This window comes from Neolamprologus multifasciatus, chromosome 15, assembly GCF_963576455.1.
Source record: "Neolamprologus multifasciatus chromosome 15, fNeoMul1.2, whole genome shotgun sequence".
In the NCBI taxonomy this organism is placed as follows: Eukaryota; Metazoa; Chordata; class Actinopteri; order Cichliformes; family Cichlidae; genus Neolamprologus; species Neolamprologus multifasciatus.
The window spans coordinates 39,040,953-39,058,257 of NC_140453.1; the positions used below are offsets into that span (position 1 = coordinate 39,040,953).

Consider the following 17,305-nt stretch of genomic DNA (forward strand, 5'->3'; position numbering starts at 1 on the left):
TTTGTGTCTGACGTGTCGGTTTGATGGTTTGAAACCATTATAAAACAAGGTTTCTAATATCTGATATTTCAATGTTTATGTTTTATCTTTCAGATGATCCGGTATTCACATCCACCACACACATGATTGTACAGAAACTGAACTTGTATCTTTTTAGCTCGTTTTTGTCTTTTTCTGATTTAGTCATTGGACTTCAACCCAGTGCAATCAATCAATGTCTCTCTGGAAAGATGGACTGTGCTGTTGTCCATCGCTCTTTCCAATTTAGCCATGGTTGGCAGCATCGTATCTCCTCCTTGATCTTCTTTCAAGAATCTTCAGCATTTTGTGGTTATCGGTGAAATTAATGCTGCGAAGGGAGTTAAGGGCTAAACATTCTAACAGTCTATCCTCAAAGAGCACTTGATTATATACACAGAAAGTGACGGCAGTACTTGTGTGTAGAAGGAGTCTCATCAACACTGAACATGTTAAAGAGGGTTTGGATCATGACTATGGTAGAAAAAGCTTTGAACGGACATTGCGGAGCTACAACAGAACCTATCCTAGTGTATGTACAGTCAGTCTCTACTACCTAAACAGTTCCAGTTCCAACTGCCAACCAAAAAATATTTTTAATATATTTTAAGAACCTCCTTAGTACCATACAATAGTATACAATCAATCAAATAGTTCCATTTTTTCTGCTTTTGTCTTCAACCATTCGGCTGAAGTTCTTGTACAAGATCTTTCATTTTTACCTTCTAGGAGTTGCATCTAAAAAGTCATGTTGTTCTGATTTTAAAAGTTTAAAAAGATCTGCTACCATACAATGTACTTCACACATTTGTTCCTTTATCCTCATTGTGATGGAGCTGCTGTTGCAGCTCATTTCAGTTCAGAGTGTAATTTTAAACGTGATTTTCTTGCTAATCCTCCTAGCGCTGACACTATGGTTTGGTCCCTCCTGCAGGAGTCACCCTCTTTGTGGCACTTTATGACTACGAGGCACGGACAGAAGATGACCTCAGCTTCAAGAAGGGAGAGAGGTTCCAGATTATCAACAGCACGTAAGTTGCAGCTGCTTATCATTCTGTCCACACTCAGGAGAAATGCAAGTCTACGAGAAGATGGCGCTAGCTACTTGGAGAGGCACAGACAAGTTTTCAGATGAGTCGAAAGTGGCAGCTTGTACACGAAAAAGAAATGTTTTGGTTTCATAATGTAGAGCAGGAAAGAGCCCAAAATAAGCCTGCTTTACTGCTTCAGTTTGTGAATCTATAAAAAACGTAAAAGCTGTATTCTGCTCTGGCAACCTCAGTGTTGAAAACTCAATTATTCAAACCATGAAATAAGACCTAAGACCACAGTAGCTGGTTCAGAAAGCCAGAATTGGCAGCAGCTTTTCATAGGGTATGGCATTAAAGGGTGCAGAGCCTTTCACATGAGGTAAAAGTGGTGGCTTGAACAAGCAATATGACAATCATGATTTTACAGAGGGTGGAGCAGGATCTCCAACCAGCAGTGATGAGTGTAGTGTAACTTCAAGACTTCCTAACAGGAAGTGTCTAGGTTACACCCACAGTCATGTTGGCTTGCCTTTCTGCTAGTCAGCAGAACTGCAGCAAAGTGTGTGTGTGTGTGTGTGTGTGTGTGTGTGTGCGTGTGTGTGTGTGTGTGTGTGTGTGTGTGTGTGTGTGTGTGTGTGTGTGTGACTGAACGAGAAGAGAGCCACAATCATCTGCCAGCTCTTTAACTATCCTTGATGGTTTTCATTGTCTTTGTGTCTGCATCCGGCTGCATCTCAGCCTGCGTCTGTTTGTTTGGGTTCCTGCAGCAGTGCGCTGACATTTGAGGAGAGCATGAACACTGCTGGGACTGCGCTGTGACCCTGTTCTCCTTCACATTTCATTGTAATAAGGTTGCTCAGTACATGTGCAGAATAGCACTGCAGAGGGGACCCATATAGTTTCAGAATGAAACAGTAGGCTGTAAGTGTCGCTGTTAGTTTTGCGATTTCTAAGCACATGAACACAGTGGAGTGACAGTATTATGTTGCTGGTATATTGCTACTGGATTTCAAAATTGAATATTTATTTTTCAGAGAAAAGTTGGGTTTATTACTTGTAAGAAGAATGCAACCATGAAAACATAGTTTCTATCAATTTAGTATATAACACTGTATAGTATATAGTGTATAACACTGATATTGACTTCAATTTTCCTTATAAGGCTAATAAGATCAAACTTATATGCAAAGATGAGAAATCACAGAAGCTTGTTTACTTGCTAACAGTAGGTGCAGATGGTAACTGATCTCAGAGCAGTGAAAGCAGAGCCAGCAGCAGCTTGTCTACCTCGCTAGTCTTTTGTCTCTTATCAGTTTCTTGTCAAATACGAGAGGTTTATCCACAATGTTCACACATAGACACCAGAAAAAGCTGCTGACTTTACATTGTGACAAGCTTAAATCAGGACAGATACACCAGCAGAAATGAGACACACTTCAGATTTCACTGGACTCATAGTCATTCAGAGTTAAGGCTGCTTCCAGCGACAACAATATGGCAGTAATTTTTAAGAGACGGAGAGAGATGAGACAGGCTATGATGAAGAGCGCTGTTTGAGATGCAAAGGGAAAGAAATCTTTCGCTTTGAAATTGATGTTTATTTTTTGATTTCACTGGGCAAGTAGTGCTACCTTGCTTTCCCTGACTGAAATCAATGTATATAAATGGTAATTGTCACCCACTGGTTTTGGAGTGACCATATTGAGATGAGGGTGGACCGCTAAGTTTTCAGCTTTTAGCTTTTACAATCTTGATTTCCATTGTCCTTGATAAATATAAATAAATCAACATGCTAATATGGGTTGTCAAATTAATCAGGCAGCAGCTTGAAGTAGTTTGTTAGAAATAATGTGAAAATTGCACAAATTTATCTTTTTGGTTTCAGAGTAAATTCTAACGGTGGAGCAATCTATATAAACCTTAGAGACTAAATTTAGGTTAAAAATGGGAAAGAAGTTCACAAATTCCCCATGATTCCTTGCAGAAGTGAGTCTCAGTACTGCTAATTTTAGTAACATGGATGTTTGTATTGGTGGTCTTACTGATACTATATTATAAACAAGCACAAGCCTCTATTGTTAAAAGGTAATGCAGTTCCCATGTGAGTTTTCTTCTGATTCATTTTCATTTTCAGCCTCTTGTCCATACATGAGTGCCTTATGGCACAACAAGGTTAGCCTTCCTTCTCGCCACACCCACTTAGCCGCTGTCTTGCACATTCCACAACACACCTCGGCCTTTCCAGGGCTCCAGCCAGAGCAGGAAAATAGTGTCATTAAAGCCCCAACCTCCTTCCTCTTCCTCCTTTCTGTATGTCTTCCTCCCCAGCATGAAACATAGAGAGCTATATCTTTACTCCCTTACTTCTCTCCTTTCCACCTCTCTCCATCCACCCACGCCTCAAGTATGGTCAGGGCTCCTTTTAGCTGCCCACACTGACCCCTGGTGGAGAAAGGCAGTAAAATTGCCTAAAGCTTTCGTCTGCTCCAGCCTGTCAGAGCTGGCAGTGACTAACAGATGCCCCCGCCTGCCTGGGCAACAAACTAGTTCTGGGAGAGTCTCAGCTGACAGAGGGCAATGTGTCTCCTTTGTGTTACATGATGGCATCCTAAAGGAAACATCCCTGAAGGTTTAGTAGCCACTCCCTTCAGCTCAGGTTTTTTATAAGCCACCATTGAGCGTGTTATTGTGTAGCTTCATCAGACATAATAAAGACAAAGAGTCCTACACTACACAACTACACTATTAGTAAATTCAACTCGAATTGTTCTGATCCGACCACAGGCTATGAATAAACGTGTTGTGGTGTGAATGGCTGTCTGTACCACTCGTCTCAGTCGACACAGTGCTGTATTTAATTATACTCTCATCAGCAGTCACCACAGGGAAAGAGGATTTGAATCCATTTGGAGACAGGAGGGAGGTTCCTTGTTTACTCTCGTTGTTGTTTTCAGTCTTTTTGTGGTGGTGCAGAGTTGGTTTAAAGGGTTTGTTTCAGGAGACAAAAGAGGCAGCGGGACAGACTGGGGCCCACCCCACCCCGTCTGTTTATGCCTCCCCAGTTCCATGCAAACACACATATCGACATTACACAGAAAAACACATCCTCTTACTGCTGCATACTTTTTACCCTCAGAAGGTTTATTGTTTAGACTTCATGTATGCCTCTCTCCCTCCCCTCCCAAGGGATCCCCTCTGAACAAAGGGAAGCGTGTCTGTTTCTGCCTGAGATGTCGTCCCCAGGCAATCCTCAGCATGGCTTTATTCAGAATAAATGAAGGCTCAGCAAAACCGAGTTAATGATAAAAACGATAACAAAATAACGCTAAAAACCGATAGAAACCCTGAAAACCATACATTTCACACCTGAGTCTCAACTCTCGCGGCCCGGTACCAAACGACTCACGGACCGCAGGGCTCACAAAATTTCAAAATCCCTGGTAGCCCTTCGGGCAGGGACTCCTCAGTTTTTGGTAGCCCAAAATAAATTTAAGTAGCCCAAATAAAAAAAGAGCAATTTTTTGATTGATGTTTTGTTTCCTGTTTTGTTTCCGTTACAATATTATACATTAAAGTATAATATTGTAATGGAAACAAAACATTTATCAAAAAATTGTTGAAAAACAAATTACAACATTGTCTAAAAATTACAATCATCAACTCAAATACTTGGTTCTAATTGAACAGAAATTTCTATGAACTTGTAAGAACTGTGTAGAACATGAATCAGTCTGTGTCAGATCCTGAATTTGAAATTTCCACTGAAGTCACGGGTAAGAGGCAAGTGGAACCAAGATCGAGGCCATTTAGTTTTTGAAGTTTGCAAAGACTGCTAAATTGTGCCAGTGGTAGTTCACTCTTTGCAACATAGTAGCTGTTCTAAACAGATTTTCAGGTTTATTTTTAGTATGTTATTTGCAATTGGTGTTTGTTCTGGGAAAGAGATTGCAGACTGAGCAATAATGCATTTCTTGCATTTCTCATGGGTTCTAATGGGGGCCTTTCTTAAAATGACTGGTCCCAGTAACAAAGGCGCTTGTCGATCGAGGGGAAACCAACAACACACCCGGCAGAACATTATGTTATTTATATGGGTGCACATAAGTGGTCCGCATGTGCGCATTCGCTGTCAAAATAAAAAACGTGCACCAGATAAGAAGTTGCAACGCGCGTTTGCGTCCATATAAAAGGCTGTTTTTGTCCGCTAGAGTGGGATTTTCACAGCGCATTCTGTACCACATCTCTGTGCGTTTGTTTGAAGCCAGCTCACCTCCTGCAACCACTTTTCCGAGAATACGCGCTTCTTTTGTGGTTCGGACTCCTTCTGACATTTCTTTGGAGGTGGAGGAACATCACAGTAATTGCTTAAAGGAGCTTCTTCGACATTTTTAAGAGTTCTAAACAAATGTCTGTCCTCCTCCAGAAAATCTTATGTACGCAAACACGCGTTGCAACTTCTTATCTTGTGCGCTCTTTTTATTTTGACAGCGAATGCGCACCTGCGGACGACTTCTGTGCAGCCCTGGTTATTTAGCTCGTCATATTGCAGCCACAGAAATTCTTTTGTCCATGAAACCATAAAGCTGCACTTTCTTTTTGCCTTATAGTCTGATTTGTCATAACCTTTCCGTTTTGTGGTAAGCTTTTCTTTGGCTGTCACTTCTTCACGCTGACCTGTCTTATTTGGCTCAGCAGAACTAAAATATATATCCTGCTGCTTTTACACAGGCACTCACATAACGCTCAGCAATTCTCTGCGCGATCAACCTCTCACATGTTTAAGCTGCGGGAGATTTCACTTGTCATGTTTGCATAGTAAGCTAACGACTGATAAGACTATGTCAGAGGAATTGGTGCGCAAATTATCGTCACTCACCAATCAGTACTGTCGCTCTCTATACACAGTTTGTGCGATTGCAAAGTGAAAGCAAAAAACAAGCGCAAATTCAAACACGATTTCAATATGTCACATATTGACAGTGGCTCACCGATGCCAATGACATAATTACCCAGCTACATTTCCGAAAGAATGCAAAAGCATTGACATATATTTTTCCTTCCTATGATAGCCCGACGGGCAGGGCAGAGATAGATTTTGGTAGCCCGACTGGAAAAATGGCTAGCCCCAGGACGTCGGGCTAGCGATTTTGCGAGCCCTGGACCGGTACCAGTCCGAGGCCCAGGGGTTGGGGACCGCTGTACTACAGTACATTTTTACTTTTGTTGGCAAATCCAATCTGAAACTCTAAACTACTGGTGTGATTCCACCTCTCAGTGTTTTGTGATCTCCATACTTTGTCTTTATATTTTTAATATGGGTCAAAAATATTGATTTAGCTACTTATGAAACTGTAGTGCAGGACGTTATTAATGTCAAATTCCTTTTTGACATTATAGTCTTCATATCAAGACGTCTATTTTAGTTATTATTTGATTACAATTGATTGCTTAATATTAATTAAGAAATTGGAGGCCAGCAGTAGTTTTTCAACAAACATTTCAGAGGACTGGGGGAAATAGTGCTTGTCCTTGGAGATTATTTCTAGTAGAACGTTATAGAACATTCTAGTGAGCATTTTTCAGACCTTCACGCTGACTTGGTAATTTCAATGGATTCATTTTTCGAGCCAAACTCAAGTTTTCTGATTTTTTTAGGTCTAAATAAACAGAACCCACACAAACAGAACCGTGTTTGTGTGGGTTCCCTCCGGGTACTCCGGCTTCCTCCCACCGTCCAAGGACATGCAGCTTGTGGGGATAGGTTAATTGGAAAATCCAAATTGCCACTAGGTGTGAATGTGTGAGTGAATGTGAGCACGAATGGTTGTCTGTCCCTGTGTGTTGGCCCTGCGACAGACTGGCGACCTGTCCAGGGTGTACCCCGCCTCTCGCCCTATGACAGCTGGAATAGGCTTCAGCACCCCCCGCGACCCTAAAAAGGAGAAGCGGAAGCAAATGGATGGATGGATGGATAAACAGAACTGACCAATCAGATGACTGCATTTGGCAACGAGTGTACTTGTAGCTCAAAATGCAGCCTGGTTGAATTATTATAATATATTATAATTACTAGTATAGTACTATTTGACCTCAACCTCTGTGAATTTTATTCTTCTGCCAGATGTGGTGCTTTAACTCGAACTCCTGGTTTAAACCATAAAAGTCTCCTTGCTGCTGCCTTCTCATGAGGATTGGATAAACCCAGAATCTCAGTTTCTTCCTCGTCTCGTTAGGAAACATCAGGACCAGCTTCAGCTTAAAAAAAATACATCTTTATTATATCATCATTATGTTCTTACTTCAGCGGCTAAAATATGCTCTCCTGAACTCATTGAGCTGTTCTTTGATAACGTGCATTTCTTTTAGCTGTTTCTTAATTTTAAACTTATATAGGGATTATAGAGTTCTATATATGTTGCACAAGTGAGTGGACCAGAGCATGTCAGCTCATATAAAATGAAGTTGTATGAATGTTCTCCTTTCCTCACCCTATTCCTCTTTTTGTCTTTCAGTGAAGGGGACTGGTGGGATGCTCGCTCCCTCACCACCGGTGGCAGCGGCTACATTCCCAGTAATTATGTGGCTCCAGTGGACTCTATCCAGGCTGAAGAGTAAGTAGCATATGTGTGTGAGCGTGCACTTGTTCATACCCGCTGAGTTTCATCGAGAATGTGCTCTGAAGTACTTTGAGATTAGTGGATGTGAAGCTTCAGACTGACAGCCGCACGTTAACCTTCTGAGAAAGGAAGTTCAGGAGAGAGGAACAGTTTATACTTTATACTCAAGGCAAGCTTTTCTACTGGCCTTATAAAATGGCATTTATGTGACACTATAAAGAGTATTATGTTTGATTCAGACATCAAATGGATGGATTATTGTATTCTTCCACACAGATGTTTTTCTGAATCAAGATTCAGTCAATTCACTGTGAAGAATTATATTATTCTTGTGCATTTAGCTTTGTAGAGAAGCATTTTCCTACAGTGGTAAGCTAACAAGAGCTCACATAGGACAAGAGAATGAAGCACCAGTGGCAGACCTGCCAGTTCTGGTGTTCTCTGGCGAATGCCATTCAAACAATATGGTGTTGGTCTGTCAGCACAGGGCCTGATAAAGGACACTAATGTCAACCTTATAGCATCTGATTCTGGCATGTTGTTGGGAAACATGCACAAGTAGATCACTGGAGGTCATTTTGGAGGGCTCTGGTAGTGATACCCCTGCTCACACAAAGAAGTACATACTGGTCCAGCTTCAGGGTTAGTGCATGTATATATCCCTGCCCAGCTCTTCTCATGTCTCTTGCTACTCCTGAACACTTGTGAGACTGTATTAGGAGATGCAGCAAACCCTGTGTGCCTTTCTAAAAGAGCCAGACTACTTCCTCAACTTGAATGGACTACAGGTACTGTCTCATGCTACCAGTAGTGACAAGGATCCTATTGAAAACAAAAAACTAAAGAAAATTGAGTCAGGGGGACAAGGAGAGAACGACGATCTCTTTTGGAGGTTGTCTTTGTCACGTCTGTCGGGGCAGATGGCATGGAAGGATTGAGGCTGAGAACCCAAGTGGAGGCAAACTGAGACGAAGGTGGATGATAACAAAAGCCTTTATTGATGGTTGAACAGAGAAAACTAACCAAAACCTAAACTGGCAAAAACTAAGCATACGATAACACGAACCTGAAACTAGAAAACTTGGAAACACGAGGACAGAGGTAATCCAAAGGAAACACAGAGGATGATAACATGCAGGAGGAAACGCAGATGATCAAACTGAACAAAGGGAAGAACACACTATGGCTGTGTTCTACGCGTAGTACTACGCGTACTACGTACGGTGCGTACTATAAGTACGAGAAGTGCGGAAGTGAGAGGCGTGTGAAATGGGACGGTCTAGCCTTCGTCGCGCTGTTCAGGTTGCCTAGCAACCATGATACTAACCGTGAGAAACGTTACATACACCTTTGTTTGACAGAAATGAAGGAGAAAAAAAATTTTGTTGGTCATTCATTTTTGTCATGACATCACAGTGATTAGTTGAGTATCTGAGGCTGAGACCACAGGACTGTAAAACATGATTGTTGGGCTTCATTTCTATACTGAACAGCCATTTCAAGATTAGTTAGTAAATAACAATTAGCTAATGTTGTTCATGAGACTAAAATCATCTCACTGTGGTAATGTAAATATAATATGCCCAATATTATAGTATTGTCAGATTATTATATATAGATAGATGGATAGATAGATAGATAGGTATATTTCAGCGTTAACTTGGTTGGCTTTACAAAAAGTACAAACATCACTAATGTCACACAACTTTGCTGACATGTGGCCAACAGTAATGTTTTAATGTTCTTCGTTATTAAACATTCGCACATGAATAAGTGACGTCATATTCAGTACTTACTTTTGACAGTTCACTCTTCAGCCGCTCCCTTCTGCCGTATTTTGCGGCAAAATTATCCACACCCACCGCCGCGCTATGAATTGTGGGATATATGGGACCACGAAGCGTGCACCGGACCACACTTGATATTTGGAGTAATCGACGGCGCATTTGGAGTATGCATTTGAAGTACACTTCAAATTGGGACAGCCGTCGCCGCGTGGCGGTGACGTAATCACACTTAAAATGCGTACTTCAAGCGTGCAGACCCTGAATTGGGACACAGCCTATATACACACCAGGTAACGAAGCAGGAATGCACAACAAGAGGGACACACGGCTGGGATTAATCTGACATAACGAGACACAGGAAGTAAAGTAGACTACACTGATAAAGGACCAGGACCATCAAAGTAAAACAGGAAACACACAGGCTGAACTCAAGACATGTAAGCTTAAAACAATGACCGGGGACACAAAGAGAACATAGAGACCTGAAACGTGGGACAGGAAGGCACAGACTAGACACAACACGGAACACAGGGAAGGCACATAACAAAAGCTGAAATCAGCAAATACTAAAAAACTAGGGAGCTAGAAATACTGAGACAGAAACTAGGAGACTAGCAGGGACAAATCATGAACTCAGAAACTATATAATAATTCAAAAATACAAAACCACTGAGTCACCGACCCAGGACCGTGACAGTCTTGTTGATTTTATACTGTGCCTGTTGTTATTTTCATTTACACCAAAGCATTTAGAATCCACTCACAATAGTTTATGCATCCTTGCTGGACAGATTGATATCCCTAAAGTTTAACTGACTAACTTATACTGTGATGATCGGGTGTTCCCTTAAGATTTTTGAGCAGTGTATTTTTTTTCTATAAAAATGTAGCTAAATGTAGCTAACAAAGCAGTAATTGATGCTGTTGTTGATGGAGCTTAGGGTTGTAGTACATCCATCAGTTGAAAGGGCACTTATAATTAACTCAGAAATCTGTGAGGGGAGCAGAGACAGCTGCTGGGTAGTATTGAGCATGAATCGTTTTCCAAATTATTCCTCTCACGTTGCCATGTTGTGATACTCGAAACAAATATGTAATGTAGGAATGTAGATTGTCAGTGTTACTCTCCATCCATAATATCAGTGTTGACCGTCTCATCATCACTTGATTTCATCATCCATCCATCCATCCATCTTCATCCGCTTTATCCGGGGCCGGGTCGCGGGGGCAGCAGCCTAAGCAAAGAGGCCCAGACCTCCCTCTCCCCAGCCACCTCCTCCAGCTCGTCCGGGGGAACACCAAGGCGTTCCCAGGCCAGCCGAGAGATATAATCTCTCCAGCGTGTCCTGGGTCTGCCCCGGGGCCTCCTCCCGGTGGGACATGCCTGGAACACCTCACCCAGGAGGCGCCCAGGAGGCATCCTTACCAGATGCCCAAACCACCTCAGCTGGCTCCTTTCGATGTGGAGCAGCAGCGGCTCTACTCTGAGCCCCTCCCGGATGGCCGAACTTCTCACTCTATCTCTAAGGGAGAAGCCAGCCACCCTTCGGAGGAAGCTCATTTCCGCCGCTTGTATCCGCGATCTCGTCCTTTCGGTCACTACCCACAGCTCGTGGCCATAGGTGAGGGTAGGGACGTAGATCGACCGGTAAATTGAGAGCTTCGCTTTTACACTCAGCTCCCTCTTCACCACGACGGACCGGTGCAGCGTCTGCATTACTGCAGCTGCAGCCCCAATCCGTCTGTCGATCTCCGGCTCCCTTCTCCCATCACTCGCGAACAAGACCCCGAGATACTTGAACTCCTCCACTTGGGGCAGGACCTCATCCCCGACCCGGAGTGGGCACTCCACCCTTTTCCGGCTGAGAACCATGGCCTCAGATTTGGAGGTGCTGATCCTCATTCCCGCTGCTTCACACTCGGCTGCGAACCGCTCCAGTGCAAGCTGGAGGCCCTCACCCGATGAGGCCAACAGAACCACATCATCCGCAAAGATCAGAGATGAGATCCTGAGGCCACCAAAGCGAAAGCCCTCCGCCACTTGGCTGCGCCTAGAAATCCTGTCCATAAAAATTATGAACAGAACCGGTGACAAAGGGCAGCCCTGGCGGAGCCCATCACCCACCGGGAACGAGTCCGACTTATTGCCGGCAATGCGAACCAAGCTCTTGCAACGGTTGTATAGGGATCGAATGGCCCGTAGCAATGGGCCAGACACCCCATACTCCCGCAACACCTCCCACAGGACACCCCGAGGGACACGGTCGAATGCCTTCTCCGAGTCCACAAAACACATGTAGACTGGTTGGGCAAACTCCCATGCACCCTCAAGTATCCTCGAGAGGATGAAGAGCTGGTCCAGTGTTCCGCGACCAGGACGAAAACCGCATTGTTCCTCCTGCATCCAAGGTTCGACTAGCGGACGAACTCTCCTTTCCAGCACCCTGGCATAGACTTTCCCGGGGAGGCTGAGGAGTGTGATCCCCCTGTAGTTGGAACACACCCTCCGGTCCCCCTTCTTAAAGATGGGGACCACCACCCCGGTCTGCCAATCCACGGGTACTGCCCCTGATCTCCACGCAACATTGCAGAGGCGTGTCAACCAGGACAGCCCTACAACGTCCAGAGCCTTCAGGAACTCGGGGCGGACCTCATCAACACCAGGGGCTCTGCCACCAAGGAGTTGTTTAACTGCCTCAGTGACCTCGCCCCCGGAAATTGGCGGGTCATTCCCCTCATCCCCAGACTCTGCTTCCTCCTCGGAAGATGCGTCAGTGGGATTAAGGAGGTCCTCGAAGTATTCCTTCCACTGCCTGACAATGTTCTCAGTCGACGTCAGCAGCGCTCCGCCAGCACTATACACAGTGCAGGTAGAGCACCGCTTTCCCCTCCTGAGACGCCTGACGGTTTGCCAGAACCTCTTCGAGGCAGTCCGAAAGTCTTTTTCTATGGCCTCTCCGAACTCCTCCCACACCCGAGTTTTTGCTTCAGCCACTGCCCGAGCCGCATTCCGCTTGGCCTGTCGATACCTGTCGGCTGCCTCCGGAGTCCCACAGGCTAACCAAGCCCGATAGGACTCCTTCTTCAGCCTGGTGGCTCCCTTCACCTCTGGTGTCCACCATTTGGTTCGGGGATTACCACCACAGCAGGCACCAACCACCTTGCGGCCGCAGCTCAATGCAGCAGCTTCGGCAATGGAGGCGCCTAACATGGTCCATTCGGACTCAATGTCCCCCGCCTCCCTCGGAATGCTGTTGAAGCTCTGCCGGAGGTGTGCGTTGAAGATCTCGCGGACTGGGGCCTCTGCTAGTCGTTCCCAGCACACCCTCACTACGTGTTTAGGTGCACCAGGTCTGTCCAGCGTCCTCCCCCGCCACCTGATCCAACTCACCACCAGGTGGTGATCAGTTGACAGCTCAGCCCCTCTCTTTACCCGAGTGTCCAGAACATATGGTTGCAGGTCTGGTGATACGATTACAAAATCGATCATCGACCTACGGCCTAGAGCGTCCTGGTGCCACGTGCACTTATGGACACTCTTATGTTCGAACAAGGTGTTCGTTATGGCCAAACTGTGATTAGCACAGAAGTCCAATAACAAAGCACCGCTCGGGTTCAGATCAGGGAGGCCGTTCCTCCCAATCACGCCCCTCCAGGTCTCGCTGTCGTTACCCACGTGAGCATTGAAGTCTCCCAGCAGGACAACAGAGTCTCCAGGTGGAGCACCTTCCACCAGACGCTCGCCCTCGGGCACCCTCCCTGGGCCTGGCTCCAGGGCGGGGCCCCGGTAACCCTATCCCGGGCAGGGTAAACTGTTCCCTCGGTGTTTTTTTCATAAGGGTCTTCTGAATCGCTCTTTGTCTGGTCCCTCACCCAGGACCAATTTGCCATGGGAGACCCTACCAGGGGGCAAAAGCCCCCAGACAACATAGCCCCTGGGATCCCTGGGACACACAAACCCCTCCACCACAATAAGGTTGCGATTCACGGAGTTGATTTCATCATGTGTTACATAATGTTTAAAAGGTCAGCTGGCAGCAGGGCTCTCAGTGATGACATCACAAACCCCGTGTTCCAGTGCTATCATACACATTTTGGCCTCAGGATGTGGATAACAGTGTTGGACAAATGAATGGCCTCTTGAGAATTACGCTTATCTTAACAGTCTTTTAGCATCATCAGACTGTCCGGGATTTTCTGATTCCTTGTCAGAACCATTTTTGGCAATACCCCTGGAAATACTAGTACTATGATGTGACCTTATACATGACTTGAACACAGTGACTGCAGTGTGTCTGTGTTTGACTTCTTTTCCTATATTTGCAGCTGGTACTTTGGTAAACTGGGCCGTAAGGATGCAGAGAGGCAGCTACTGTCTACTGGCAACCCTCGAGGCACCTATCTCATCCGAGAAAGTGAAACCACAAAGGGTAAAAAAAAAAACCACAGACACACTGACACACATCGACCTGTAAGTGTGTGTGTTTATGCCATGACAGATTTACTACTTAGGAGTAAGAAGTGTTCACAGCTGCCTGATGGTGTAATTACAAGTAGAACGCATGGAGTATTTTCTAAGCTCTCATATTTCCCATAAGACTTTTGTAGTAAAAGTGTAGTGTGATACCCTCTGCTTTTTGAATAGCAGCAGAACTGGATGGGTAGAAGTGAGTACTGAAGTGTTGAATGGGAATTTTGTGTTCAGTGATTCGAACCTCCTGGTCTGTCTTCCTCAGGTGCCTTTTCCTTATCCATACGGGACTGGGATGATCTCAAGGGCGACCACGTCAAACATTATAAGATCCGCAAGCTAGACAGCGGCGGCTACTACATCACTACCAGGGCTCAGTTTGAAACACTGCAGCAGCTGGTTCAGCACTATTCAGGTAAAATACAAAGATTCTATAATTTGTTGTGTTCTGTAAACTTATAACTATTTTTGTTTGTTGTGTATTTAAGGTCCACTTAAAAAAAAGGTAGCTTTGCAGTTTGTTCTTATAAATGTGTGACTGTTCAGTTTGAATGATTTTAGATTGTAATTGCTTCTTCCACATGAGCCACAACAGTGTTCAGTGCCGTTTTGGTCGAATGTCATTAAAGCTGATGGAGAGGTGGAGAATGGCTAAAGGAAGAGTCTGTGCAGGTGTAGAGCTCTTTGTTTCAGAAAACGTTGAATATGAGCCATTGTCATTATTTATTCAAGTAAATTTGAAGAATTTCAAAATATTCTCATTCTGGTCTGTTTGGATTTTCTCCTGTTTGTTAGGACAAAATATAACATGAGATAATACAATATGGTTTTATATGTTTGTAGAGGTATAGGGCTAAGTTTGTGTGTTAATCCTTATATATTTATATATTTAAAGTATGTATACTTATATATTTAGCATTTAAAAGTAGAATGGGAGGCAGAGCCTTTAGTTTTCCGGCCCCTCTTCTGTGGAACCAGCTTAATTCAGGAGACAGACACTATCTGTCTCCCGCTTCAAAGTTTCCTTTTTGCTAAAGCATATAGTTAGGGCTGGATCAGGTGACCCTGAATCCTCCCTTAATTGTGCTGCAGTAGGTGTAGGCTGCTGGATGATTCCCATGATCTTCAGTCACCTTTCTGACTCACTATGTGTTAAATAATATTCATAATATTCTAATATTATCTAATATATCTAATATTCTAAACGCTACGCTTACAGTACAATGCTTCCACTAAAGCTATTAGTTTTCCCTTTTTTGATATAGATGTATATATGCTGTTAGATGGACAACCAGTCAGTCAGTCAGTCTAAATGGAGAGGGAACAGAGCTAAAACAGCCTCACTAATGCCGAGTGTAAGATAATAAGAATAAATTTGAACCTAGAAAACCAACCAAATAAAATAGGTTGATCTTAACAAAAATCGTCCAGGTTTAAATGTGTTTATCCTTTTTACATGCTCCACTTGTCCACCAGGTTTTAGGAAATTCAGCTTGGTACTTTCTGCTTCAGTCCAGGTAGACAGGAATGGTCACATAAATTTAAGTTCATTTCAGATGATAATCTGGTAATATTTAATGCTGTACTGGGAAATGTTGAATGTATGATGCAGATGTCAAGAAAGTGCATCGCTGGCCTGAAAACAAGCAGATCAAACGGGAGAAATGCCTTTCCAGACAGACGTTGCCGTAGAGAGATTTGTTGGTGGATGCAGAGCACTGACACTGTGACCCCATTTTCACAAGCCCAAATAGGAAAGTGTTTTGTGTGGTGTCCGTTTCTGTGAATTGACCGAACATGCATTAAGCAAACACTGTTACGCTGTTATTGCATTTTCACATACAGGAATAGAAGATGACTCGTACTGTGAGACACAAAGACATGGCCTGTGTTGGAATACCTGCTAGTTTGTGTCTCACGTGCAACTGGATTCACATTAATTTTTAATGCAGCAAACAAGAGGCCACAGAGAGAGCACTCTGACACCCTGAAGAGCCACTGTGAGCCCATCCTGGGGTTCATATTGATCTTATTGGAGACGGACACCCCACTGGTGCACTGACACATATATGTTTTACTTATTACTTGTTAACACGGATTCTGTTTTTCAGCATTTTCTCACTGTCTCACTTCTACTTGTACTTCTTTGAAAGCATGCTCATTTGTTGTGTTTGATCTCTCTCATTCTGCGTCCCTTTGACTAAGAACGGTGCTTTTCCAGTCACGCTCCAGTTGTCATTGACATATTGATCTCTTGAAGTCCTAAAATCAGTGCCATGGATTTTCTGTATGCGTTAGCGTCATGGCACATTAACTGTCCGTCCTGCACTTTATCGCCACTCTAAATGGCATATGGAGCACACCTTTGCAAATAACCTTGACTCTTTGCAGGGCTTATGCTTTTATTGCTTTCTGCTTTGCGCTATTTTACATGTTGCTGAAGAGCCGAGGAGCATATCGGCCATCGTAGAGCGTTGTTCTGTTCTTCGCATCACCTGCAGGGGTCAGAAAGCAATAACTCTTGGCTGCTAATCTGGCCAAATTCACTAACAGGCTGAGAATCAAACCTAGCATTTCTGCTAGTCACGAGAGAGAAAATTAGAAGCTGCACGTGATCAAATAAAATAGTCAGTTTAGAGGAGTACTGAGTTTTGTTTGTTGTTTTGTTTTTAATTTTTATCGTTTTGCATTTTTAGTTATAGAGATCCGATTCCTTAAGTGTGTTTTTACAAATAAATGGCTGCTGTTCATGATGATGCTTTTGCTTTTTGCATCCCACTGATGTCAAGATCACTCTCTGGTCTTTACCTTATAAGGTCAAATGCCTTCTTGTGAATTGGTACCATATAAATAATGTTTTATTAAAATGCATTGATAGAATCAGTGGCTTCAGTGGAACAAATTACAGTAGGAGTGTTGTTATCTGCTCTCACTCATTCACATTCTGGTTGCGTAATAATGTCTTTAAAGGCAACTGACCCAAGAGAAGACCAGGAAACAATCCTCTGAAATGATTTATTGCGATTATAAAACGGTTAACAAGCTAGCCCTGTCTACTTTTATATTCTGTTTATTTATTTTTTTTGTGATAAATTGATTTGATAAGGCACTGAATGGATTTGTGTACGATCCTACCATCATTCTACCAAAACCAGGTGTTGGGAATTGCTCAGGTTTGTAATTGATTAGAGAGCAGAACATAAACTTTAATAACTGTCAGCAATAACACATTTATGAGCAGGCAAAATCAAGTTCAGCAGCATCACAAAGACTAACTTGGTCTTCAAAATAAAATGAGCTTTCCACACTTTAAGCCGCCACCTCTTTCTGTGAAACACCCTCTGCTTCTGTGTTTTCTCCGTGGAGACGGTGCACATATTG

General features: G+C 43.7%; 1 protein-coding gene across 7 annotated transcripts in view; it reads left to right on the forward strand.

Annotated features, from left to right (window-relative positions):
- fynb (FYN proto-oncogene, Src family tyrosine kinase b) overlaps nucleotides 1-17,305 on the forward strand; it is an 84,725-nt gene that overhangs the window by 54,990 nt on the left and 12,430 nt on the right. For all 7 annotated transcript variants that reach the window (XM_085134212.1, XM_085134207.1, XM_085134208.1 and 4 more), the window contains 4 exons: nucleotides 953-1,049; nucleotides 7,562-7,660; nucleotides 13,780-13,883; nucleotides 14,190-14,339. In XM_085134212.1, the coding sequence (XP_084990338.1) occupies nucleotides 953-1,049; nucleotides 7,562-7,660; nucleotides 13,780-13,883; nucleotides 14,190-14,339 (450 nt within the window). The remainder of the gene's footprint in view (nucleotides 1-952; nucleotides 1,050-7,561; nucleotides 7,661-13,779; nucleotides 13,884-14,189; nucleotides 14,340-17,305) is intronic.